Raw genomic sequence first — 26,117 nt, forward strand, 5'->3', positions numbered from 1 at the left:
GTTCTTTGAGATATTTTGGTATGATGAGTGCTCCTGGATAGAGTGACTGTGGTCTTGAACTTTCTCCATTTGTAGACTGCCTGGGAGTGGAATGGTCGAGCCCCAGATCTTAGAAATGGTTTTGTAACCATTTCTAGACTGATTAGCATCAATAACTGCTCCTCTGAGGTCAGAGATTTCTTTTGATCGTGGCATGACATGTTTACACACCTGTATGGGGAAGACCAAACTCACAAAGTTTCTGATCTTTATATAGGGTGGGTCCTCCCAAATTCACCAGATCTACCTAATTATTTAAACACCTGATTCTAATTATCCCCTTTAAGTTATCTGATCAAACCAGTGTTACACTTACTTTTGCACATTCCCTTTGTGTCAAATGAAATGGAATTGGTCATTTAAACACTATTGGATATTTAAGAAAAGACTGGTTTTGATTCACGAAGGTTATCATGGAAAAACTATGGAGTAGTTCTCCGGTAGATTGTTCCAGTTTTGGGGAGCACAGTAAGAGAAGGAGGAGCTGCCGGATACTTTGTTGAACCTTGGTACCATGAACAGTCTTTTGAAGTCAAATCTCAGATGATAAGTGCTGCATGTGGTAGGGGTGAGGAGCTTGTTCAGATAGACGGGTAGCTTGCCCAGAAAGTATTTGAAGGCAAGACAGGAAAGATGAACTTTGTGCCTAGACTGAAGTGATGACCAATCTAGTTCTTGAGCATTTTGCAGTGATGTGTGTTATAGTTGCATTGGAGAACAAAACAGCACATTGAATTGTAGAGGGTGTCAAGTTTGCTAAGGTGGGTTTGGGGTACCGAGCCGTATACTATGTCTCCATAGTCGATAATAGGCATTAGAATCTGCAGTGCAATACGCTTTCTGACCAGCAGACTTAGGGAGGATTTTCTCCTGTAAAGTACCCCTAGTTTGGCATAGGTTTTGGATGCCAGGGTATCAATGTGCATCCCAAATGTTAAATGGGAATCAAACCATATGCCCAGGTATTTAAAACTAGTAACAGGAGGTAGGGAGGTACTAGCGTTGGTTTTGATCTGGAGCTCAGTCATTGTAAGCTTTAAAAATGTAGCGTTGGTCCCAAATACCATTGTTACAGTCATGTCAGTGTTTAAAAACAGTTTGTTTTGGGAAATCCAGTTTTCAAGTCTCAAAAAGTCAGATTGAAGTATGTGTTCAAGGTCGGAGAGGTTAGGGCTGTGTGCATATAGGATTGTGTCATCTGTCTACACGTGTATTGAAGCACCCTTACAAGCTGTAGGGAGATCATTGACGAACACTGAGAAGAGTAGTATATATAGCCTTAGGTACTATTCGAGGGTCTGGGCAGAGCTAACACAATCTTCAGGTTTGTCCTAATGTCTTGTTAAATCCCTTCGGAAATATAACTGAGCTCTGTGGATAGGGTACATAGACAGAGGATGAGACACGCACTCAATATCAATGGTAATAGAGGTGGGGTACTTAGCTGCCGGTGTGCTGGTTCTGGGGAGCTCCTGTAGTCCCAAATGTTCCAGTACAAAGAAGAAGAAGCAGGCACACGATCTTACTCAAAAGGAGGTTTAATATGCCATAAAGTCCAACGTTTCGGCAGTCAAATACTGCCTTTCTCAAGGTGAAGGCCTTCACCTTGAGAAAGGCAGTATTTGACTGCCGAAATGTTGGACTTTATGGCATATTAAACCTCCTTTTGAGTAAGACCGTGTGCCTGCTTCTTCTTCTCTGTGGATAGGGAACACCGCTTTTGCATAACATTAGCACTAATATTCTAGCAACACAAGGGCTGATTATGGCTGAATACAGCACTTCACACTGCGTTAGTGAGCTTTGAAGATATCCGTTATCACTTAACGAGGCATAGCATCCGGCCCTTAAAGGGGTCGTTTTGTTCAAACATCTTATCAATGCAATTGGCTTCCTTACAAAAATGGAATTCCTCCTGAGGTGACATTTTTGCTTCTTGGGTAAAAATAAGTCACCCTCACATTTTATCCAGGTCCACTTAATTCAAATGTAATCTACTATCTACTGTTCTTTCCCCTTATCCAAATGATGGTGCCATCATTAGTCAAACACTTACATCAAAGAGACAGACTCTTGGTAAACAATCTCCTGGCATATGCAGCAGTTTACAAACAGCGTTATCACTAAACAGATTAGATGAAGGTTGTATAAAACACTCCAAAGCAGTGATTGCTGTGCAGACATGAAAAGTTTTAGCAATATATATATTTTTAATGCTTATGCTTGTTTGAATTATATAAAAATAGCGTCTGTCAACAATATTTATCTCTTGGAACATGTCTCCAAGGACAGACTGACCCTTTAAAGCCCCAGGGGCACCCAAGAACAAGTATGTGATTTTCAATGCATTAAAAGCCCCCCCCCCCCCATGTCTGCTACAGCGTAGCAAACATTTTTTGGAATAATTTTTATTACGTTTTTTTACCGCTTTAATGTAGGTTCAAAAGTCTATCTTTAAAACGCAAAGCAACAACTTCCATGCACTATGAAATTATAGTGATTTCGTGGACCATACGTAAAAGTTGTAAGAATATTGATGTCATTTCCACGTCACGTAAAGCTGCGTATGCGCAGAGCGAGCTGAGAGTTGCGGCGGCCATTACCAAGGTTGCGCAGGCGCAGTGGAGCAGGCGCACGCGGGGCCAATGTTAGAAGGCTCTGGAAGGGACTACAGCCCCCAGCCGGCATAGGGGCTTGTGACACATGATGCCAGGGAGCCAATCGCGCGGCAGAGATCTTCAGCGGCAGTTACATTCCGCACATTTAAACAAGGAAGGCAGTTGGAGCCGGGACTCAGAGAGGGGAAGGTGTGTATGTGCAGGGGTCTGTGACCCTCTGCACTAGGACAGAGACCCCCTAGGCCCCAGCTAGGCCCAACTAACCCTAGATTGTGGCTGCTCTAGGGAAGGCCCCATTAGTTGGGGACCCTACCTTTAGTGGTTAGCCAGATTAGGGCCAGAGCTGCTTCTGAAGTATCTTGTTATCTGCAGTCTGGGACCAGACAGAAGAGAGGGAGCGAACATCACCGCAAGGGTCACTTCAGTGGGAGGTGTTCGGCCGGCGGAGGATATCGCAGGATCGGCGTATCCCTTTCCCTCTCCTTGTCAGCGCGCCCGGGTGTGGACACACCCGGCAGGTACCTCTTCACCAAACGTGCACCAACACTACTGTACAGTAAGGCGCTGATCACGCCTGGAAGGGAGGGTATCTTTTGGGGACACTCAGAGGGTGAGGTGACCCCGGGACTCTTCTGGTATTGTGGACACGGTGTGGGGTACACGGTGGTGGGACAAAGCCCTGCGCGGCTAGTGATAACTGTGATGGCTGTAACCAGTAGTCATATCCTCTGTGTTGATTAGTTTATATATGACTGTAAAAGGTTATTGCATAATCTGTGAGCTGTTATTATTGGTTCCTGTTCGGGGTTATCTCATATAATTGGGATCCTGTGCAGGTGGAGGCGCTGACACTTTATATATTTGTTAACCCAGGCTCCCAGTGGCGGAGGCTCAGCTCTCTGTGAGCCTACAGGTAATGCCAGCACCAGTAGTCCCTTCATGCTAGAGGGAAAAAGGGCTACATCCATATATTTTAACAATGATATTGGAGCTTTAATATGGCGAGACACTGTAGTGTGGGATGCCTTTAGTTGAACTTGAATCCCATACTCCGGTAACATTGAAATTATTTAAAAATGACTGCTATTTCTCCAAAAGGGTAGAGAACAATATTGTTCTTAACAGCATACTTTTTGAGATAATTAATTGGGCCATGTATAAAAAACAAAATCAGAAATTCCTTCCTCAATAATTATAATAGGTAAACTTATACAGTACGTGAACCTTCAGCTGCTTCTGGAGTGGAAATGTTTGCAACGTGTTCCGTGGAAACATTCTTCATGGAACCACGGCGAGCATCGCTAATGAAACACTATACCATTTTATGACAGTCGCTTATGCTTGCAATATTCACCTTCCAGTACCGTGGGTTTTTATCACAGGCTTATACAGCTCAGGGATTTTACGCTCAATCATGGGCCGGAGGTTCTCCTTCAGTCGGCTATAATTCTTCTTCAGCTCCTGCTGATATTCTCTCTGGTCGGAAGTAATAAGCCTCTTGTTTTTCTCTACTGCCTCACCACACCTGGTAAAAAAACAAAAAGTCATTGCAAACCAATAGGTGACAAAATAATTCATTTGTGGCTATTAAATGTGCAATTGTACCCAATGAAATAAAGCGTTCCAGATATTTTCAAGAGAAAGGAAAGAACAATCGCTAATATTAAATTAAACAGAACATAAACATATTACTGACATTTATTTTATGATCAATCAACACCATGCCATATTATTAGATACAATGCCTGTATCTAGAGATTATAGGAAGAGATCTTAGGACAGAGCTTACAAGCTAGGCTTCGATGCGTGGTGTTAATTTTAATACGAAAATATAATAATAATAATAATAATATAACACATTAATAATAAAAATACATTAAGAAGATGAGAAACTATACTCATGATTTTCTACTGTAGGTGTAATTTCTGTTAAACTGTGTACAGTATTTTTCTAGCAATGGCTTGAGGACAGTGTGATATGTACATACACACTTCAGTGTTCCCTGGCTGCTTAGCACTCACAGGGGTTATGTCACTACTTTATCTAGCATAACTTCACTGTTTCTTACTAAGGCAGGATACATCCAGCTGCTATGTGGGGGTGTCCCACCCTGATCCAGCAGTAACTGCTATTGACATGAATTGCGGTTACTGCCGGATCGGGGCGTGATAACCCCCGCATCGCAGCTTGATGAATCCCGGCCAAAGAACGGTTATCTCAAAAATGTGCACAAAGCTTGTTTGGGAGACTCTGGACAAGGGAGCGTGTCCCGTCCACATAAGAGGAAAGTTCAAAGGTGGAATAACTTGCTGTCGCTTAAAAAGCCACTAAAATGTGTTTGCTCAGAGTACAAAGTACTAGTTGATTGAGTTTTATCCTCTACAGGGAGATAAAGGACACTCCTGGCATGGAGTTTGAGACTAGGTTCTTCCTGCTCATAATACACTGTGCCATTGCGATTAGGTAACCCAACACTACAAGCCTCCTAGTGACAGAGAAAAAATTGTATTGTATGTCTTTATATAGCGCCAAAAGTGTACTCAGCGCTTCACAAAGAACACAGTGCAGGGAATTATAATAATACAATAAGCGCTGCAAAATCAGAAATGGTATAAAAGCATCTCCCTGCCAGCATATCTACTGCTTTTTACATACGCGTCTCAATAGAGAGGCGGTAGGAAATTGTAAAGATCCCTCTAGCTGGCAGCACGAAGCAGCTTTGAGCTGCAATATATAAAGTAGCTAAAAGTGCAGTTAGACAGTGACCCATATGCTCTTTGTGAGACACCTTGCAACACAGAGCTCTTTGCTGTAACCCTGGGGTGTGTAATCTTTCCCTGCGCCCCTCTGCCAGCTCCCCCCCTTCTCGCGCCCCCCCCCCCTTACCTTGGCTCCGGAGTTCTGACGCAATATCACGTGACCCCGCAGCGGCATTTGGCACCGCGTTGCCTTGGCAACGTGTCTCCAGAAGCCAGCTGAGCCAAGGTAAGTGAAGTTTACAGAGGCCTTTGCCACTCCCCCGGCATTCAATTTAAATGCCTTCGAGAAGCGCGCGGGGCCTCTGCAAACTCTGCGCAGGGTGGGGGCGCCCCCCAGTTTGCGCACCCCTGCTGTAACCAATGCCAATACTCATATGCCCCATTCGTTAAACTTACCGCATTATGAACTCTTTGAAGCACAGCCTCAGCTTGTTGTGATGCCGATACAGTTTAGGGTCAGCAGGAATTTCAGCCAGAAACACTTGGGCTACCTCTAGTGGTCCCTGTTGTGAACAGCACAAATATTTAGAGAGAAAAAAATACAATGCAGCAGGATACCTGTCAACCAACTCCAGGTTACACGTGTTATAAGGATCCATGATCTGCCAGAGAGGCCTGAAACACCTTGTAATGGCAGCAAAAGGGTTCTGTGCAACGCTACACAAAGTAACATAGAACATGGTCCTCATGGTTGACCAAAACGAAACCATTTTTCAGACAGATAAATCTTATTATTCATTCAATGTTTACATCAACAACCATAGGTCTGTACTTCTAAATCTATAAGGCGATGTTTATTAATGTAAAACTGGAAGTGCATTTTTCTTGATCATGTTCTGTCCTTGTAACAATACAATGAAATTGCCCCACAAGCAGCAAAGGGGTTAGAGTACGGATATCTACCCAGATCCTCTGCTTGTAACTGAACCCGGTGCGCGAGTTTCCTGCTAGAGCCTGGTGCTGGTCCAGGGACATAGCCATAGCCTAGGCAGCCCGGGGTCCTGCACTCTTGGGGGGCCCGCTCTCCACCCGTAGAGACAGACGGGGGGAGATCGTATGCTGCGGCGGGCCCCAGGTGTTAAAGAATTAGCCGGTGGTTGAAGAATTACTTGAGGCAGAGGAGGATAGCAGGGGAGGAGCGCAGGGGAGGAGCGCTCTAACAGTCTGACCCAGGACCTCCGGTGTCTGCTGCTAGAGAGCGCTTCTTACCTCGTGCCGTCCTGCTCTGCCTCAAGTGGTTCTTCTACTACCGGCTAATTCTTTAACACCTGAGGCCCGCCGCAGCATACCATTTCCCCCCGCCTGTCTCCGAGGCCATTAACCAGGTAGGAGGAGGGGGAGAGATAAGGAGGGGGGGGAGGGGGAGAGATGAGGAGGAGGAAGGGGGGAGAAATGAGGAGGGGGGAGAAATGAGGAGATGGGGAGAGAAATGAGGAGGAGGGGGGGAGAAATGAGGAGGAGGGGGGGAGAAATGAGGAGGAGGGGGGGAGAAATGAGGAGGAGGGGGGGGGAAATGAGGAGGAGGGGAGAGATGAGAGATGAGGAGGGGAGAGATGAGGAGGAAGGCAGAGAGAGATTATGAGAAGGGAGAGAGATTATGAGAAGGGAGAGAGATTATGAGAAGGAGGGGGGGAAAGGTGATGAGGAGGAGGGGGGAAAATGTGATGAGGAGGAGGGGGGAGAGATGATGAGGGGGAGAGATGATGAGGAGGAGGGGGGAGAGATGAGGAGGGGAGAAATGATGATGAGGAGGGATGGGGAGAGATGAGGTGGGATGATGAGAGGATCAGGGAGAGGATGGGGGGGGGGCTGGAAGAAAAAATTGCAGAATTAATATTAATGGGGCCCTAAAAAATGTTTTGCCTGGGGGCCTGCAAATGTCTAGCTACACAACTGTGCTGGGCACTATTAAATACGTGTTAAAAATGAATTATTGGCAAATTAATTCAGCATTTTTTGTATGCCTTGCTTTTCCCAAAAAATTAACTTACAAAAGTAGGCAAAATCCATTAAAAAAAGGCTATTTACAGCCTGTTGCAGATAATACTGCAGCTGCGTTGTCTAGAGATGTATTGAATCCCTTACTGGTCTCTAATCTGTATTATCAGAAGATCTTCTGCTTCATTATGTGTCATTTCATACTGTGAGAAGTCTTTGTTATCCTCACTAAACATTTTATTGAGTCTTTTTTAATTCTCAAATAGTGAATTTCACCCTTTTTTCGACTGGTAAAACTGCTTCGATCTAAAAGTTTGCAACACGTTCGCTTTACGCTAAAAGTCAATGGGCATTGCATTTTCGATTCATTTCGCTTTAAAAATTCGATTGAATTTTTCAAAACCTGCAATGCAAAACAACAGCAAAGCGAATCTCGACAGGTTCGCACAACTCTGTTTTTAAGTAAGTTGTTTATTACATCCGTATGGTAAACTGGGAAATGGTAAGTGGGAAAATGTATTTCATCTCATCTTTGATTTATTTGTCAACAAAACTCCAATAAGAATATGTACTAAGGAGGTATAATCATTGCACTATTCCGAACTCTCATTTGGAACAACCCTGGCTATTGAGAGCTGCCAGTGCCGTCCAACCTAGCATCCTGGAGGTAGCCCAGCGGCTGTCAGTTATGTCATTAAAGCAGCAGCAGCTTTAGACAGCTGTAAAAATAAAGGCAAGACTTGTTTCTGCTGAAGAGGTTTTTTGCTAGTACTCACACTGGTCTCCTATATCAAAATAGAGAGGGGAGGAAAAAAAAAACTAAGTAGGTTGAATTTCACCTTTAACACTAAATAAAAATACCACTTGTGGGTTCATTTGCATGTCTCAGACATGTCTGCAACCCTGCCTTTCACCATCATCTCTTAGCATACAGCGCTTCCACTGCAGCCAGGGATTCTGGGAAAGGACATGCAAATGAGCACTCTCAGGGTCATCTTTTACTTCCTGTCCATTTGAACATGGACCCTATAAGCGTATGCCTTCCGTATTATACAGCTTTTTCAGCACAGCCTGGGTTAAAGAAGTGTTTCGATCTTTTGGGTCTCTTCGGTGTGAGGCTGGTTATACTGGCTTTGCAATATGAAGTTGGAACATGAAGCACAAGGTGACACAATGTGCGCTCAGTTGCATGTCATTACCCAGAATCCCTGGCTGCAGTGGAAGCACTGTATGCTAGGAGATAATGGTGAAAGACGGTTGCAGACATGTCTGAGACATATGAAGGTGCTCACAAGGGGTATTTGTATTTGCTGTGCACTGTACGGTGGAGGATTTTTGTCACGTCACTTTTACCCACCAGAACTTAGATCATTTGTGGTTAAAACCTTAAACACTGAGTAACTTGCATTGATGAGTGAAGTGGAAATGAAGCTTCTCACTACCTGATTCACTGTGGCTCCCACAGAGCCCTGAAGCACCATCTGAAGCATCTTGGCATCTGGTGGCTCCTGGCTCGTTGCAACAGCTAACTCCAGTGTTTTCTTCTGCATGTCTTCAATGGCTACTTCAATTGGAGTCAAAGTGAACTAAAAAAAAATACATAAAGTTGTACAATAGCAATCCTTTGAGACATTTTTTTCCCAGAAAGACACAAAAAATTATTGTCAAGTTAAATATACAGTAATCTGATTTTTTGTGATATACTCTGCATTTAAGGAACATTTAACTGTTAGGCAGCAAAACCACTATTTTCGAAAACGGCTTTCTGTCTTATAGCTCTTTAAAAAGTGAGTTAAAGGTAGTTTTATTTTAATGGACTATTGTGGATTGATTATTTTTCATGAATACCAGCGATGCATATTCTAACTGGATGCCATTACAAGACAAGGAAATATTTATAGGCCATAGAGGAATAATGCACGTGTGATCATTGCAGCAGGTAATCAATGCTTAGAAAAAAGCAATATCAGACTAACTATTATTATACAGCGTCTATAAGTAAACAAGCCATTGCTTGCAGGTCAAATGATTACTCGGCATTATATACCAATGTAAATGGAGCCTAGTCTGACACTAAGAAACATGCTATTTTTCTTTGCTATTTAAAAAGGAAATCCGGCAAAAAATATATTATTGTTCTGAAAAAAATATTTGGACCAGGCAAATGCTCGCTTTCATTCCTATTCCCCATCAGACCAACTTTTCTGCCTGGATGGAAAGCTGTAGGGACTCCCTGGTTCTCGAGATTCTTACCCATAAAGGTAGCGCTGGTACTTCCTGGTCTTAACATCCCCCGCATCACGAGGGCCAATAAGGAGCCGCATCGGATGGGGAAGTCCATGGAGGGGACGCTACAGGTGCTACCTTTAGCAGACAGCATCTCGGGAAGCATGTCCCCAGGGGCCATAAAAGCTCATTTCAGCTCTGAGGAGGACCCCCACTTTCCAGCAAGGAAAAAATAAACACGGGAACTGCTGCGTTAACCCACTCTAGGGGAATGTAACAGAGATGCCCATCACAGCTGATGTTAAAGCCACGGGTATACGCGGTGCTCGGAGATGTCCGTCACTGTACCTCCTCTTTTTGGATGACATTGATCCGAGTCTTGATGTAGGGGAAAGCGTGCATCGTGGTCAGGGTGGTTTTCCTCTTGTACTGCTCGCTGAGGTCTCCCCTGGGACGCCCGTCCAGGGTGAAAGGAGTGGTGTACATAAAGCGGCGCAGGTTGTAGTTCTTCTCGAAGTAGGTCACCCTGTCCTTCATTTCATACTCGTCAAAGTATGCCTCCACAAAAGTAATCTGGATGTAGGCCTGTATGCAGAAGAAGTGGAGATGCATTAAAAAGCAGGGTAACTGCCTGATCTGCTACCCAAAGCTCCCACAAACCTATTGTGCTTTTTTTAGGGGTGACAATTAAACTGTGTGTTACTTTTATCCATTTTGAGCAGTAAAACGGCTTCAGACCGTGTGTGTTGAAGTACATTTTTAAATGAAAAAAAATGGAGAATAAACCCCAGAACTGATGCTACAAAATTAATCAGACATAGAAATTAATCTATCAATGTATAAATAAAGAAGTATAATGGTATGAGACAATGCTGTAATGAAAAAATGAGCACATAAAAACCCAATGCACGTGTGGCTATGTAACCGGGTAGGGGGTGAATATAGCAGGGAGGGGGTAGCTGTCCCAACCGGAGCGCTCCCCCCAAAGAGAACAGACAGATGAGAAAGTGCTCCCCTGCCCCCGCAACCCCCAACTATCCCCGGTATACCACACTGGGTCTAAAGAAGCCCAAAATAGATAGTACTCACATTAGGAAGAAAAGCAGCTGATTGCCTCTGACTCCGTGGTGTGCTCCAGCCGGGATACAAAGTGAAAGTAAGGCCTGGGACATGGTGCAGGGGGCGGCGCTGGGCAGCGCTGACGCTCATGCTCTCCTACTCAAGCAGGAGATTTTTCTTGTCCCTGCATGAGCGTCAGCGAGCGCGCTTGTGTGCCGGTGGGAGGCGGAGCGGGAGGCGGGGCTAGCGCGCCACGTCACGGCGCACGTCACTGCAATTGGCTTCTGGCAGTCACGTGACCGGCCCTGCGCTTCCCTCAGCGGGAAAACTTAAATTGGGTTGTCGGCTTGAGTTCCACACGCCTCCGCACGCCTGCGGAAGTGCTGTCTAAAGCTGCGCTGATAGGGATAATGTTTCACCTCTGCGCGCCTCAGCACGGTCTTTTTGACCATGTTCGAGGCCTAAGAAGGCTTGGAGGGCGGGCACTGCTAACCTGGTAGTAATTAACTAAACTCAATCTCCAAAAAAGTGAGGTTTATTCACATCGTACAAACACACATCTCCAAAAAAACTCTGACGCTTTTCGTACCACGCAGGGTACTTTGTCAAAGAGTAATTGGCTATAGTTCCTTGTCCTTGTGATCTATATGTAGGAGCTTCCGGCTACTGATTAAATTATGTGAATCCAGGTGCAGCAAAAATAGGTACCATATAAATATATGCATGGAACACCAACATCAGATCACATAGGGACTATGTAAAAAAAAACATACAAAACAATAACAAATAATAATAAAGACAACAAATATCTAACATAGCAATAATGTATCTAAACAACAAAGAAACAAGAAATGTTATGACTATAAATAAAACCAATGGATGGAGAAGTGAATGGTAAAGGCATCAATAATAAAAGATTATAACAATTAGTTGTGCGGGAATAATTAATGTGGATTGCAAGAAAAATATAAATAACAAGAAAAATAAAACAAATGTGTCGCAAGATGAATAAAGACCACACATCAGTAGTATATATAATGCATATATAGCACGTATGTGGTGTGTATCAAGCAAATACTGTGACAATTAAAGAGTAATATATATATATACAAAAGGAAAGGCGGGGTTGCAGACCTGCCTAAGACATGCAGATGAGCATACAGCTATATTTGCATATTTGCTTTCCTGTGGAGGGTTTTTGTCACTTTTTTTACTCACCATAACTTAACTCAGTATTATGGTTTGGCCTATCCCATAAGCCTCTCTTGCATCCCAGTAAAATCAACCCCACACTGATGAGACCCATCAAGGTTGAAACAGCTGTCTGTGGGTGGTTTTCTGGGTATGCACCTTAACCCTGGCTGTGCTCAAAGCTGTGACCATGCAGCAAGCTTAAGCCTATAGGGAACCATGTTAAAAATGGTTATTGAGGCAAAAAGTGACACTGTGTGCTCATTTGCATGTCATTTCCCAGAATCCCTTGCTGCAGTGGAAGTGCTGTATGCTGGGTGATAATGGGGAAAGGCGGGGTTGCAGACCTGCCTAAGACATGCAGATGAGCATACAGCTATATTTGCATATTTGCTTTCCTGTGGAGGGTTTTTGTCACTTTTTTTACTCACCATAACTTAACTCAGTATTATGGTTTGGCCTATCCCATAAGCCTCTCTTGCATCCCAGTAAAATCAACCCCACACTGATGAGACCCATCAAGGTTGAAACAGCTGTCTGTGGGTGGTTTTCTGGGTATGCACCTTAACCCTGGCTGTGCTCAAAGCTGTGACCATGCAGCAAGCTTAAGCCTATAGGGAACCATGTTAAAAATGGTTATTGAGGCAAAAAGTGACACTGTGTGCTCATTTGCATGTCATTTCCCAGAATCCCTTGCTGCAGTGGAAGTGCTGTATGCTGGGTGATAATGGGGAAAGGCGGGGTTGCAGACCTGCCTAAGACATGCAGATGAGCATACAGCTATATTTGCATATTTGCTTTCCTGTGGAGGGTTTTTGTCACTTTTTTTACTCACCATAACTTAACTCAGTATTATGGTTTGGCCTATCCCATAAGCCTCTCTTGCATCCCAGTAAAATCAACCCCACACTGATGAGACCCATCAAGGTTGAAACAGCTGTCTGTGGGTGGTTTTCTGGGTATGCACCTTAACCCTGGCTGTGCTCAAAGCTGTGACCATGCAGCAAGCTTAAGCCTATAGGGAACCATGTTAAAAATGGTTATTGAGGCAAAAAGTGACACTGTGTGCTCATTTGCATGTCATTTCCCAGAATCCCTTGCTGCAGTGGAAGTGCTGTATGCTGGGTGATAATGGGGAAAGGCGGGGTTGCAGACCTGCCTAAGACATGCAGATGAGCATACAGCTATATTTGCATATTTGCTTTCCTGTGGAGGGTTTTTGTCACTTTTTTTACTCACCATAACTTAACTCAGTATTATATATATATATATATATATATATATATATATAAACCATAATACTGAGTTAAGTTATGGTGAGTAAAAAAAGTGACAAAAACCCTCCACAGGAAAGCAAATATGCAAATATAACTGTATGCTCATCTGCATGTCTTAGGCAGGTCTGTGTGCTCATTTGCATGTCATTTCCCAGAATCCCTTGCTGCAGTGGAAGTGCTGTATGCTGGGTGATAATGGGGAAAGGCGGGGTTGCAGACCTGCCTAAGACATGCAGATGAGCATACAGTTATATTTGCATATATATATATATATAGAGGTATCAGTACCGTGTTAGCCAAGCTTCAATAATCAAAAAATAAATAGATGATACCGTTCTGTGGCTAACGAAATGCTTTTATTTGTGCGAGCTTTCGAAGCAAGTAATCCTTGCTTCATTCATTGTAACATCGCCGGAAGAAGAGATCAGTGTATCTCGAAAGCTCGCACAAATAAAAGCATTTCGTTAGCCACAGAACGGTATCATCTATTTATTTTTTGATTATATATATATATATATGCTACTTAATCTATATAGAGATTTGAAGGGTGAAAATGCAAAGGGGTGGGGGGTGGGGGTTAAATTCCCCTGGATCACCCTCTTGATCTCATAATGAAGAATCCTTCTATACAATATAGAAAATGAATGAAATGTATAAAGTTATTCTTGAAGTGGTCACATAACCGTATATGCTTGAGACAAGTATACATATAGTCCTGATCAAAAAGATACTGTTATAATGTAATCTCTGTGAGATCTAATAGTGCTGAACAGAGATGAATGTAAATGACACAGATAACAAATGTAATAATAGATATACAGAGTAAGATAGAGAGATGCATTAGAAAAAAAATCAGACCCTGAAATTATATTAATCTGTTAAAAATTATTTGAGTTCACAATCGATATTTATACCTATGGGACTCAGTATCAGGGTGTAGATCCAATACATGCCTCTCTGATTCAATTTATTCAATCTATCACACCTCTGGCATGTGATTGGACATGTTCAATGCTCATGAATGAAACATTTCCTATACCTCCTAAGGGGCAAGTGAAAAAATTACAGACAACCGGATGCATCACATCTCTGTTTCTTGATTAAACAGACATGTTCGATAATTGGAGATCTAAGGGGTCTAAAGGTGCGACCAATATAATATTTGTGACACCCACATTATAATACATATACAACAAAACTAGTGTGACAATAAGTGAAACGTAAATTTTAATTATTCATATTAAGTGATTGAATAAAGGTCGGTAGAGAGTGCTCATCGCCATCCCAAATGAAAATAAGATCATTGTACTGGTGTAGGTTAAATAGTTATATAGTTACATAGTAGATGAGGTTGAAAAAAGACGTACGTCCATCAAGTTCAACCTATGCTAAATTTAGACAACAGATACTTTACCCTATATCTATACTTACTTATTGATCCAGAGGAAGGCGAACAAAAAACCCCAGAGTCATATCATCCAATGATATCTTATAAGGGAAAAAATAAATTCCTTCCTGACTCCAAGAATTGGCAATCGGATTAATCCCTGGATCAACATCCTTCCCATGTATACTTATTTGGTATATCCCTGTATACCTTTCCTTTCTAAAAAGATGTCCAACCCTTTTTTGAACAAATCTATTGTATCTGCCATCACAGTCTGCATGGGTAATGAATTCCAAATGTTAACTGTCCTTACTGTAAATAACCCTTTCCTTTGTTGCTGGTGAAATCTCCTTTCCTCCAACCTAAAGGGATGACCCTGTGTCCTTTGTACTGCCCGTGGGATGAATAGTTCTTTTGAAAGCTCCTTGTATTGTCCCCGAATATATTTGTATATACAGGCATACCCCGGTTTAAGGACACTCACTTTAAGTACACTCGCGAGTAAGGACATATCGCCCAATAGGCAAACAGCAGCTCACGCATGCGCCTGTCAGCACGTCCTGAACAGCAATACCAGCTCCCTACCTGTACCGAAGCTGTGCGCAAGAGGGGAGACTATAGAGCCTGTTACACATGTGTTATTTATGCACGTATATGACGATTGCAGTACAGTTCATGCATCGATAAGGGGAAAAAAGGTAGTGCTTCACTTTAAGTACATTTTCGCTTTACATACATGCTCCGGTCCCATTGTGTACGTTAATGCGGGGTATGCCTGTAGTTATCATATCCCCTCTTAGATGCCTCTTTTCTAATGTAAACAAATCAAATTTAGCTAGCCTCTCCTCATAAGTTAGATTGTCCATCCCCTTTATTAATTTGGTGGCTCTTCTCTGCACACTCTCTAGTTCCATAATGTATTTTCTTAGTATTGGTGCCCAAAATTGTACTCCATATTCAAGGTGTGGTCTTACTAGTGCTTTGTAAAGGGGCATAATTATGTTTACTTCCCTTCCATCCATTGCCCGTTTGATGCAAGATAAGATCTTGTTTGCCTTTGCAGCTACTGCATGACTTTGGGCACTATTGCTAAGCCTGCTGTCTACAAGCACTCCTAAATCCTTCTCCATCAAGGATTCCCCCAATTTATCCCCATTAAATTTGTAAGTCGCCTTTTTATTCTTGCATCCCAAATGCATAACCTTACATTTATCTGTATTAAACCTCATCTGCCATTTACCTGCCCACGTTTTCCAGTCTCTCCAAGTCCTTCTGAAGAGAAATTCCATCCTGCTCTGATTCTTTTACCTTACACAATTTAGTATCATCACCAAAGATGGAGACTTTGCTTTCGATGCCAACCTCAAGGTCATTAATAAACAAGTTAAAAAGCAGGGGTCCCAGTATCGATCCCGGAGGTACTCCACTCACGACTTTAGCCCAACCGTAAAAAGTTCCATTTATGACAACCCTCTGTTGTCTGTCCTTTAACCAGTTTTCAATCCAGGGGCATATATTCTTACTGAGTACAATTTTCTTTATTTTGTACACCAACCTCTTGTGTGATACCGTATCAAAAGCCTTTGCAAAATCTAAGTAGACCACATCAACTGCATTACCCTGGTCTAAATTCCTACTTATCTCCTCAAAGAAACCAGTCAGGTTAGTTTGGCATGATCTAGCCTTCATTAATCCATACTGACTATTACTAATAATTTTGTTTTCCATTAGGTATTCCTGAATATTACTCAGTATTAAACTAGGTATTCCATGCATACATATGGTACCAAGTTATGAGATTATTCTGCAGGAGTGCAACTTTTTGCTGTACCTGGATTCACATAGTTTAATCAGTAGACGGAAGCACCTATATATAGATCACAAGGAACTATAGCCAATTACTCTTTGACAAAGTACTCTGCGTGGTACAAAACGCGTCAGTTTTTTTTGGAGAGGTGTGTGTTTGTCCGATGTGAATAAACCTCACTTTTTTGGAGATTGCGTTTAATTCCTTACTGCCAGGTTAGCAGTGCCCACCCTCCAATCCTTCTTACTGAAGCACATTTTTAGAAGCGCAAATCTGCCAATCGCCTTCAAGTACTTATAATGATAACTGCTACATATACTACAATGAATCTAGTAATCTATTACTTAACAGATAAATGAATCAATTAGCAGCTGCTGCACATATCTGCTGTACCTTGGCAGGATCCAATTTTGTCTTGTCCACAGGGGCCGAGTCTTTAATTACCACTAGGTCATCTTCTCCAAAACACTGACCATAAAATCCCTGCAACGTAAACACAAGCAGTCTGTATTACAGCAGATGCCATGGACCCCCGCAATGTAGACTTAGCTGCAGGGATTTCCCTGGTATACTGAACGATTCTTGTAGCAACAAATTGTACCGCGCTGCAGAATATTTTGGCACTTCACAAATAAATGTTAATAATAATAATCTTTAAAGTGTTTCTTCTGCATAGCAATCGCACGTGTGTGATTGGCATGGTTTGTCATCCAACGCATTCTTGTTTGGTTAACTCCACATTATTATTATTGGGCAGAACATCTATTCCACACTGATGGATTTAACCCTTTCCTTTAAGGATCTTACAGTTTGTTAAGAGTAGAGTGAAAAGAATCCCTGCCAATCTACAGCAGTTTCTTTCAACCTTTGTTGCATTGAACTCTTGGGATTCCGGAGACCACAATTGGTAATCATGCATATGTCACTCTTCATCATTCTACTTTGCCTTTTTTATTTAATAATTCAGAGAGATTGTTAAATGCTAGAATTATTAAATTGTATATAATGCAACAACAACAAAAAATCTGCCCTACCACAACAATATTATCTGCATGTATTTGCAAGTCATAATATATTTTAAGGGGCCCATGTAGTTACAATATATAGATCTAGTATTAATCTATTCCCCCCCCCCATCCGCCCCCCTCTATGTATATATTAAATGCCAAGTCTCAAGGAGCTTTAAGTGCCTGGTGAAGCTGATTTGGAATCCATCGTTTGCCTTAGTGGTGACCTTGGGCAAGACACTTTATTTCTGTGTGCCTTAGATAGAAAAACTAAATTGTACGTTCTTTGGGACGGGGACTTATTGTGCATGCAAATGTCTAATCACTTCACACAATGTCAGTGGAAGGCAAGAAAAGAAGTACTGTATAAGGTATTAAAAAGTTCTCTAACCATGGCAAATTAGGATAAATAGAAATAACAAAGCACTCCTTCCAACAGAGATGATCCTCCTAACTGCTAGGAAGGCGATCATGATGAAATGGCTGGAACCAGAAGCCCCAAATATGGAACTAATTAAATCCCTATTAATCAAGCTCATTACCATAGACAAAATTAATGAAAACCAGAGAGGAAACAATCCAGGGACTAACTTCCGAAATAAATGGGACCTAATCATAACATTCTTCCCAACAAAGGACCAGACTAAATTCCTCGAGAAACCAGAGGTAGAAGAACACTCCCAATAATAGACACCCCCCACCTCAAAGAAAGAAATAAAACAACTTAATTAAAACCCATAATCCAAAAATAGAGACCAAATTAAACATAGTAAACAAAATATGTAGAGATGATCCAAACATTGTTACCGCCTGTTGGCGATTAGTTTATTAAGCGCTCCCAGTTTTGATGGAGTGCTCAGGGCTTCTAGAAGTCCGAGTTATAAAGGAAAAAGGAAAAAAACAGGTGATACTTACCAAGATCTCACTGTATGGGTCCATAGCAGAAAATTATATAAAATATCTGTAGCCTCTCTCTATTTATCTTATGTGATTCATGTATGTATAGGGGTATTTGTGTATAGATATGTACAAATATTTGTATATGTATATAACGCGGTGGGAAAACCAATACATGTACCTATATGTATGACTTGCAAATGTATACACCTGAATAAAAAAAGATATTCTCAACAAAAAAAAAAGTTCTCTATGTTCAAGGAAGGAATCGCATGGTATCGTTTCTAAACAGTGTCCTTACTCTGGACCTTGGCTAAGAAAACATTTCAATATTACCTCCAGCCTGTGAGAAATTTCCGGAAGTTTGGTGATTGCAGGTTCCTTATAAATATATTCTTGCTCATCTAGATCTCCAAACTTGGATCCATAGAATCCTACACGGAAGTATGTACCAAACATTCGCTTCTGACCCTGATGTGTAGCAATAAGACACATTAGTTCTCCAGCGGCATACAAACCAAGAGCGATTTATTATGAAACAACTAAAAAGTGCAGTGCAAGCGGCAATGATCTTGATTAACAGAACAGGACATAGGGGCACTAAAGTAATCTCATCCCAGTGACATGTTTAAGAGGTCCCACCTTGGTTAGAGAAATGTATAAAAAAAAATACGCAAATCTGCTCATAGAAGTATTTTTAAATAAGATATTTGTTAAAGTTGGACTTGGGAAGGGACAGATTTCCTCTGGCTGCTCCCTTTTGTGTGATGTCACTGTGAGATCAGCAAGAGCTTGTACAGCCTGAGTCCCCTCTCTCACTGACTCCCCTTATCTTTACTGGCTCTCTGATAAGGACAGGGTGGGATCAGGGTAAAGACAACACTTGATTGACAAACACTTCCTCATTCTGAGGCCCCTAACACATTCAACTGGCTAACTATGTGGGATTGCACCTTTTTGAAGTTACAATCTCTAAACAAGAGCGTGACCGAGACCACCACATTGCAGACAAACGGGGCAACAAAAGAGTTGAGGTCTATGAGGAATATACTGTACATTGCAATTGTGGTGGATATTCCTTTAATTTGAATAGGTAGCACTTGAAATGAACGACACACATACACCTAACTTCCCTTCTCCATAATCCTATATATGGATTCTGTTCTTACAATAATAGGACCACAACGTTTATGTCAAAACCCTCTCACCCGTTGCAAATTAGAGCTTGTTGAACATAAGTGTGGTGCATATTTTGATTAATGGCTTGGTGAACATAAGCCTCATCCTCAAGAACCTCCCCCTCCCCACCCAAATGATACAGAGATGAAATGGCTGCTCTAGTGAACAAATCGGAATAATGTACCTTGGTTATTATGCGGTCGAAGGCCTTTTGCAGTTTCTCGTGAGTTGAGGTGAGTTTGCGGAAGTCACGGTGGGCCTCAAGAACCGGGATGACAATTTTGTAGACTTCATTTACAGTCTCATACAATCCCGCCTTCAGAAAACAGAGAAAAAGAGCACGTAAGTAACACGAGGGCATGGGTAGAAGGGTGGTGGTACTGGGTACTATTATTTTGCCATGTGTGAACCTACAATGTCCCATCTTTATAGAGTAAAAAAGTAGATACTGTATGTATGAAAAAGTAATTGTCCTATGATTAGTTTCATTTAACAAACTTTACAGTATGTTCAAGGAACCCAAGGGTTCCACAGGAGTTTAACATGTAAAAATGTTTGCATAATATAGACAGCGGTAGCTTATATAAAAATATAAACTGTACCAAAGCAATAATATTTTTAAAGTTCATAGGATCAAGTCACCATACATTCCCAAAATATTGAAAACAACTATCAAATTTGAAACAGGGGTCTTCTAGTAGCATGACTGCCCTGGTCTTACCTGGTAGCATGACCATCCTGGTCTTACCTGGCAGCATGACCGCCCTGGTCTTACCTAGTAGCATGACCGCCCTGGTCTTACCTGGTAGCATGACTGCCCTGGTCTTACCTGGTAGCATGACCATCCTGGTCTTACCTGGTAGCATGACCATCCTGGTCTTACCTAGTAGCATGACCGCTGTGGTCTTACCAATGGGACAACCCAATGGCTTAGCAAATAATGACATGCATGATAACAGCAGTTTGGGTAAATGGTTTTAACAAGCCAGTGAACAGGTCATGTAAATATGACATGTAACATTCCCCTTCTCCATTGGCTTTCTGGCAGTGAAGTTGCTGTAATTCCCGGCATACACTTTTATTTCCCCAAAATGCCAGGATGCTATTTTAATACTTCCTGAGCTGGGGGGATTACTAGTGGTAAATCCTGCTCTTGGAGACGGCCATGCTCACATGGAGACACTTTTTCGCATTAGAGTGCTGCTTTAAAATAAGGGTCTTTGAGTTTCCACTTAAGTAGCATAAATCATTTTGAAAAGATTAGAAACGTGTCCCCTTTCGCACACAAGCAGAGTACCACTACTTATGCACACTAATTTAACCGCAACCCACTAATGTATTTTTATTCCAGAGTATACAAAGTGTGGGGTTCAGAGCATTAATGCTTCCCATTTTGTCAGTCTGTTCCACATAAAAGGGTGAAAGAAAAGTCAACCGATGTGTTTGGCCGATTACAATGAGGGAGCTTCCCAGCTGGTGGTTTTCTACTATGAAGAACAGGGCCACACATGCCAAAAGATGAATGTGTTGTATGAACTCTACTAGGAACCAACATGAAATGCAATGGACAGAGCTTTCAAAGCCTCACAGATTTATTCTCCATGTGCACTGTGAAAACAACAGTGATATCTGAAAACCCGGTACACTATATTTCACCTACATACTGTAGAAGTTGAATGTTGGGCCCATAAAAGGTAACACAAACTACAACAAATTTACATTTGGCAAGAGAATATTCTGCTCTGTACATCACACAGCCAGTAACAAGAATGCAGTCCTTGTTATTAGAATTCAACATAACAATTGCTTTTAGGTTGTCAAGAAAGTGAAAACACGCTTTCCATCATTGTCCATTTTCGATCAATTATAAATCTACACTTCTCTTGAATAATGGATTTTTTTTCTCTTTCAACAAGGAACATTAAGATGCGGACACATAGGAAATTAGTCTCGTTGCTTCCTCCTCCACTGCACCCACTTTATTTGTGTGTAATTCTGACAATCAAGAAAGAAGAAGAATGATTGCAGGAGACGAGAGGAGGTGGTGGGTGTAAGGATTTCCAGTAACATTCTCAGTGTAAGTAGAAAAGCCACACTAAGTACCGTAATTAAATAACTTTCCTATTTATAATGGAGGTCTTTCTATGAGCTTTTAGATACAGCCGCTTGCTTGCGGTTCAGCTAGTGTCAGTTGGGCTCCTCATGGTTCACGATGTTTGGAAATGATATGCAGATATTTAATAAGTATACATAAAACTTACTGTGCTGAAGAGTTCAGCAGCCTGTTCCAAGAGCCCAACCAGACCATTTTCTGAGAAGTACCTTCCAGAGCACACGCCATCTTCATCCGGAGTCAGAATGTCATCGGAAACTGCCGATTCTTCTATCACATTAGAGGAAATGTTCTGAAATGACATGCAGCAGATGTTTGTTAAGTTCCTTGCTAGCCGTTGTTGGTTCTGTAGGCATGTATCAATGTTTTCTTTGAGGGAAAACTGGAGTAATATAGCACAAAAAAATAACACCAAATGTATAAAAAACAAAACAAAATCGTACTGGTGATAAACCTTTTCTTCTTAGATACAGTACACCTTTCTTTCTTAAGTGCACCACAAAAACATGAATACATATTAATACGGGTGACGAGAACAGGAGAGATATGCATTATCCCCCTTGTTCTAATAGAGGACAGCAATGCAAAGGAACAATGCGCATCTGTTAAAAATACAAATCTGCTGAAACGACAACTACATTCACTAGAAACTGAACGTCCCTGTATTCAAAAACGCACAAGTTCATCATCGAAATACGATATTGTTACCTGAAAGCTGACACTGCCCACAGGCAGGTAGCTGTAATCCTCCAGCATGCTGAGGTATTCTGCCACCAGAGCAGCTGCGTGTACCAAGCACATGGCAGCCTCGGTGTAACATTTCCTCTTGGCGTGCTTCTCTGCCATATTCTGCAGCCAGGTCAGCCTCAGGTCCGGGGAGGTCTGGTAACCCTTGGCAATTCTAAGGCAAATGTCAAATCGGTATTTGTTACCTTTTCCCTTTCTCTTGGCTCTTTGTGGTAAACGTGGTGGCCCTTTTGCTAATTTTATTTAAAAATAAACAATAATTTACTCGCTGGTGATAAAACTTTACATTTACATTACAAGGCGAGTAGAAGAGGCAAAATAATGGGTTTCTGATGTAGCACTGAGTGTATGCTGTGCTGTATATAGACTTCTGCAGGCACAATGTGTCTGTGCCCCAAAGAGCTTACAATCTAATTTTGGTGCCTGATGCACAGGGAGCTTTGACACTCGGATTTAAACTGGATTCACCTGCTTCAATGTGTTTTTCCCCCCTAAGCTACTCTTCGGCAAATTCAGCTGTAGCCAGACATGTACCTGTACATTAGATCCATCAGCATTTCTGGATCCTCCTGGAATGCCCTCATCTTTACAGTGTCTGACAGTATACTGTTGAGATTACTCAACAACTCATCTACCTACACAAAAAAAGTTATAAGAGTGTATTAGCTTCTTCACTTAAAGGGATCAAAACATGGGTGTGAATCAGCACAATATCATTCCCTGCAATCAATAGCACGACCACGTGGTTTTGTGACGGCTGGTGGGCTCATATTTACTAAGCGAATGGCCTGCAAGGTGTCTACTGGTCCTTATGGAAAAGCACCGCCTAATGAATATGGGACTCAATCTTTACCGAAGTAACACACAGGCATACCCCGGTTTAAGGACACTCACTTTAAGTACACTCGTGAGTAAGGAAATATCGCCCAATAGGCAAACGGCAGCTCACGCATGCGCCTGTCAGCACGTCCTGAACAGCAATACCGGCTCCCTACCTGTACCGAAGCTGTGCACAAGCGGGGAGACTATAGAGCCTGTTACAAATGCATTATTTACAGTACATCAGTTATGCACGTATATGACGATTGCAGTACAGTACATGCAATAATAAGTGGGGAAAAGGGGAGTGCTTCACTTTAAGTACATTTTCACTTTACATACATGCTCCGGTCCCATTGCGTACGTTAATGCGGGGTATGCCTGTAATTGTAAGCAATCCATTGCATATAGAAACATTGTTAAAGCTCTTTTGCTTCAATACATTTCTGGCAAATGAAACCACAGGTCGTTATAATAGGTGTACACGTTACCTGGGCAGGGAAAGGGGTAGGTTGCATATCCTCATCTTCCTCTCCATAAGCCAGGATAGTTCTTAATGATCTTCTCAGGTACACTTCATTAAAGTCTTGTGATTTACCTACCAGTGATGCCAGGGACATAGTAACCTGCATCTTCACTCTGGCAAAGTTCTGAATAAATCAAAACACAACGCTCTGTTTTTACTTACATGAAATGGATGAATGGCCATTACAAATAACAAGGTCTATCTATGGTATTTAAAAAAACAAAACAACTTTAGTTAATTTATATTGCATTATAGAGTATACATCATGTGAAAGCGCATTGGTGTGCAACAGGAGGCCACAGGGGCGGCCCTCTGGGACTTACCTGGAACCCCCATCCTCTCTCGCCAGTGCAGAGGGAGCGGGGATGTTGTTCCCATGGACTGTAGCTTCTCCCTGCTCCCTCAGCTGCTTAATGATAGTGCGCTTATAAATACTGGCCCGCTCATTTCCTGTGCTAATCAATAGTTCCCAGTGTAAGAAGGGGAGCTGGACAGGAGTTACTGGCACGCCAGCATTATGCAGCTCACTGGAGGTGGAAGGCACCTACATATACTGTAGGTACTTTTTTAGGGCTCAAGGCTTGCACATGCGGCCATTTAAGTATACAGTTCCATGTTGCCTACCATTGGTTTAGAGAATAACAATTAAGGTGGATTTTTGCTCACATCTAATTTTTGTCAAACTATAATGCACATAATGCCTATTGAGGAAATGCATCATTTGTCCGATTGGATGTAAAGTTCGAGCAGCCTGTAGCTATTTATATACTAAGGACCAATGACCGGCATTTTCTCTTGATGTGGTAAATGTCCCCAACTTCACACTTATTTTCTTTCCAGTTCCCAGATATATTCCAAATTTGTTACTAATTATTCAACCCTCACTTATGTCCGACACCGACTCTCCCGCCAAATGAATGCAAACATTCTCCCTAAAGGAAACGGATATGTCCTTATTTTAATAATTTCTTAACTGACACAAGCTGATTATTGTGGAACACAAAAGCAGGACTTCCACCCAGACATTAACAAGTCTGAAAGCATCTTGCTCTATATATTTTAAGAACAGTCAGTAACCGAGTCAATAGGAAACAGCACACAAAATGAATAACTGCTATTGGCTGTCTGGTAATGTTGATTAATATCTCCCCAGCGTCTAAGGCTAAGGCCCCGGTCACGCCGCTGTAACACGCGCCCGCGCTTTTGGCGGCGCGTTCAGCCGATTCCCCGGTCTGCAGCTCACTGCAGGAGGAGAGACCGGGGGGGGGGGGAGGGGGGCGTGGCGGAGGAGTGACAAGGGGTGCGGCCATGACGTCACCCGGCAGGTTCGCCCTCATTGGCTGAACCGCCGAGGGGCGTGCCTAATCGCTCGACGCGAGTCCTGCTCTCAATTCTATTGAGAGCAGGAGTAGCTCTCGAGCGAGCGCTGCGGCCCCCCCTCGCAGCGGGCCCGGCGCCATTGCGGGGAGGGCTCTCGTGCGTGCAGCGTCCGCCACAGCGGAAGCTGTAGTAGGCAGCAGGGGCAAGGCCTTAAGCGTGAAGGTATCATCTTACACTGGTGCTGCTGAAGCTGTATCTCATGATCAGGTACAACGTGGCACAGGCCTGGCTGCGTGTGCTCTCCATGGCACTGCTGCAGTGATGCAAGACCTTCTGGCATAGATCAGAGCACTGCTCCACTTCCTCCTCAAACAGAATGTCCCCAAACTAAGGGAGGGAAACACAGAATGTCACACACTATTACCAACGGGAAGTACAGTTTGGGTCACTCACCTTTCTTTATATGCTTAATGCAGCCCCTCATATGTCATTTTTTTAAGCTGGTTTTGCAATTTAAGTCCTACGTTATGTAGTAAGGGCATAAGCTCAACAAATCTAGGGCTCTACAAAGTTCTTCATAGATGTAATAGAGTGTACAGAGGTTCAAGTCTCTTCTTCATGTGTACAGTTCGCATAATACGATAGTGAATATTATAGAAAATGGTTGACTTTGTACCTTGGCAATAAGCACGCGAATGGTGGCAAAGCAATGAAACAGGTAGGTGTTGCTTTGATTACTACTCAGTGAGTGCACAAGAGTTTTCAGGATTCCTCCCAGAAGGTTATCTTTGCAGTCCATAGATGAGTTGGCCTACAGTCACAGAAACAGTCACACACATTATGCAAAGAACAGCTATGGAATCACCAACACACAACTATCAAAAATATAACTTCGGATGGCGCATAGGAACGACTTTGGCGAAAGCTTTGAAGCGGCTTAATGCGAGTTAATGGGGGGTTTCCGCCCATCACTCTTTGGACTACATAGAATAAACCTCTAAGTCTACCATAGTGGCACATAAAGCTAAAGGTGTTTGAAAGGCAAATCAATTTAGAGGTAAAACCCCTTTGCCTGATTCAAAAGCAAGTGTTTCATTTGGCTTTGTTATTTTAATATGCTATGTGACAAACTACTGTAATATAAGATATGGATCTTTATTTCCACTATACTGCCCTGTTTTGCATCAGCTTCAAATGATTTTTATCT

General features: G+C 42.3%; 1 protein-coding gene across 5 annotated transcripts in view; it reads right to left on the reverse strand.

Annotated features, from left to right (window-relative positions):
* Nucleotides 1-26,117, reverse strand: part of DOCK8 (dedicator of cytokinesis 8) — a 170,199-nt gene that overhangs the window by 10,619 nt on the left and 133,463 nt on the right. For all 5 annotated transcript variants that reach the window (XM_075597445.1, XM_075597441.1, XM_075597434.1 and 2 more), the window contains 13 exons: nucleotides 25,587-25,721; nucleotides 25,145-25,297; nucleotides 23,556-23,714; nucleotides 22,780-22,880; nucleotides 22,207-22,399; nucleotides 21,647-21,790; nucleotides 19,570-19,701; nucleotides 18,543-18,677; nucleotides 16,696-16,785; nucleotides 9,930-10,166; nucleotides 8,798-8,941; nucleotides 5,814-5,920; nucleotides 4,012-4,182 (listed from right to left, as the gene is read on the reverse strand). In XM_075597445.1, the coding sequence (XP_075453560.1) occupies nucleotides 4,012-4,182; nucleotides 5,814-5,920; nucleotides 8,798-8,941; nucleotides 9,930-10,166; nucleotides 16,696-16,785; nucleotides 18,543-18,677; nucleotides 19,570-19,701; nucleotides 21,647-21,790; nucleotides 22,207-22,399; nucleotides 22,780-22,880; nucleotides 23,556-23,714; nucleotides 25,145-25,297; nucleotides 25,587-25,721 (1,901 nt within the window). The remainder of the gene's footprint in view (nucleotides 1-4,011; nucleotides 4,183-5,813; nucleotides 5,921-8,797; nucleotides 8,942-9,929; nucleotides 10,167-16,695; nucleotides 16,786-18,542; nucleotides 18,678-19,569; nucleotides 19,702-21,646; nucleotides 21,791-22,206; nucleotides 22,400-22,779; nucleotides 22,881-23,555; nucleotides 23,715-25,144; nucleotides 25,298-25,586; nucleotides 25,722-26,117) is intronic.

The sequence above is a fragment of the Ascaphus truei genome, chromosome 1, assembly GCF_040206685.1.
Source record: "Ascaphus truei isolate aAscTru1 chromosome 1, aAscTru1.hap1, whole genome shotgun sequence".
NCBI classification, from domain to species: Eukaryota; Metazoa; Chordata; class Amphibia; order Anura; family Ascaphidae; genus Ascaphus; species Ascaphus truei.